This window comes from Haemaphysalis longicornis, unplaced genomic scaffold (genome assembly GCF_048455015.1).
Source record: "Haemaphysalis longicornis isolate Haplotype H1 unplaced genomic scaffold, Haemaphysalis longicornis Haplotype H1 scaffold_1, whole genome shotgun sequence".
Lineage (NCBI taxonomy): Eukaryota > Metazoa > Arthropoda > Arachnida > Ixodida > Ixodidae > Haemaphysalis > Haemaphysalis longicornis.
The window spans coordinates 35,122,175-35,124,050 of record NW_027526203.1 but is presented as its reverse complement, the minus strand read 5'-3'; the positions used below and the strand labels follow the sequence as shown (position 1 = coordinate 35,124,050).

The 1,876-nt window shown below is 52.2% G+C and overlaps 1 protein-coding gene across 1 annotated transcript; it reads right to left on the bottom strand.

The window, feature by feature from the left end:
* Window positions 1-590: 590 nt before the first annotated feature.
* On the bottom strand, window positions 591-1,343 carry LOC144163173 (microtubule-associated protein RP/EB family member 1-like). Its single transcript, XM_077694037.1, has one exon. It carries the CDS (start codon window positions 1,341-1,343, stop codon window positions 591-593), a length of 753 nt encoding a protein of 250 aa, XP_077550163.1.
* Window positions 1,344-1,876: the final 533 nt, after the last annotated feature.

Sequence of the window (1,876 nt, the reverse complement as noted above, 5' to 3'; positions counted from 1 at the left end):
TTGCTAATAGAATAGTGGTATCTCTAAAAGATTTATTTGGAAGCTTCATGTAAGACCAATGTAAGACTCATACAGTTAATACTACTGACTGTAAGACTAGCCACCCTAGTAAGACGAGTAAAAACAAAAATAAGCCATGTGGCTAGCCAAGCCAAGTAAGAGACGAGCATTGCTAGCTACTATGGCAGTGCTCATGACGCCACGCCACTGCAGCGACACATTTCTTCCGAGTATACGGAAATATGAAAATTTATGGTCCCAGGCATGCCGGTGGCGCGAGCCGAAGTGACGCATGCTCACTTGAGTGGCATCTAAGCGACATCTGATTGATGACATGCTGATAAACAGAAGCAATGCCTTGCATTCTGCGTCACATCCTGGGCGTCTGCTTTCAGTCAATCACGCTCACTCACATTGAAGCTTCAAAACGGAGATGAAATGCAAAAACTAGAATTCCGCTCCCGAAAAGCAGAACGCCGCGTTAAAAAAATCGTTTGCGGGTTCTTACACATGCACATGCAGTCAGACCAGTAGAGTAGTCGGCATCTGGCCAAGACAATTTTTATTCACTTCCCCAAAAAGGCTTTCACTCAGTTTTCGCGCAGGCCTTCGCCGGCAGGCGGCTCCTGCAGGTGGAGGGGCCGCAGAATTTGAATGATCTTGTACACAAAGCTTCCTTCCTCTGCGCTTCCTGCAGACTCACTGGCACGACGCAAGTTTTCGATGGACCGCAAAGCCAAGCGGTAATTGGCATACTCTCGGCCGGCATCATCGGCCGGCTCCACGATCTTCTCCGCTTCGTCATGCGGCTCGGAACTCCGACTTCGTGGCGCGTCCGGGTGCTGGTCAAGCGGAGCTGCCCGCCCGGCTCCAGAGCGCCCCGTTCCTGACGGCACGCGACGGGAGTCGCCATCTGCAGAAGTCGTCGCTCCAGATGCGCCGCCAGTAGCGCCGAAGTCCCGGTCGGCGTGCGTGGCGTCGAATACTTTTCGGAACCACTTTAGCAGTTCGTAATGGTCCCTGAAGCGGCCGGCAACGAGACCTTCTATGCGGAATGCTCTGCGCGGGCGGGCCTTGTCCAGACCCGGCTGCAAGAGCATGAAATCGAAAACATGGTCTTCCTCGCTCCTTGCGCTTCGTCTCGCCTTGGTGAGAGGCAGGCTTCCGGGGCGCAGGTTGAGCAGAAGCATGCAATAGACCTCGCCCAATCTGAGGTCCTCGAAGCTCGCGATGTTTGACTGCAGGCGCCCGTTGATCCAGGCGATAAGCTGGCTGCCGGTAATTAGGCCGCCTGCTGACCCCACGGTGTACTGTCGCGACGTCGGAGGAGCGGGACGGGACATACTTTTTTTACCAACTTATTTAGTGATCTAAGCCGATATGCGCAGCGTCACAGAACAGGGAGACAGGGAGAACAGGTGGCAAACAGGCACGAGTGGGTGCTTTGTTGTCTGCCAATGATGATAATGACCGTCATGGTGATGATAATGATAGTGCCGCGAACAAGGACGTCACATTCCAGATTGGTGGCTGAAACGAGGTGGTGACCAGAGCTTAGGCAGGCTATTACCCTCCACTGGGGGAAATTGCATGGCAGTGAAATATAAATTTCTCTCCACGGCAGACAATTAACTGGTCGCACATCTCGTCTAGTCGCAATTATAATTAGTGGCGTCTTGCAGTGGCATCCCCAGCTAAAGCGACCTAGACGGTACCAAACTTCCCTTACGTCCTAGTGAAACACATAGAAGTGAAAATGAAACACCTATTGATTGATTGATAGGCTTTCATGAGAAAGAGGCAAGAAGCCCTGGCGGGGATAAGGGAATAAGGGGTGGGGGTGGGGAGAGGATTTACATATTATCGAAAGGTGATA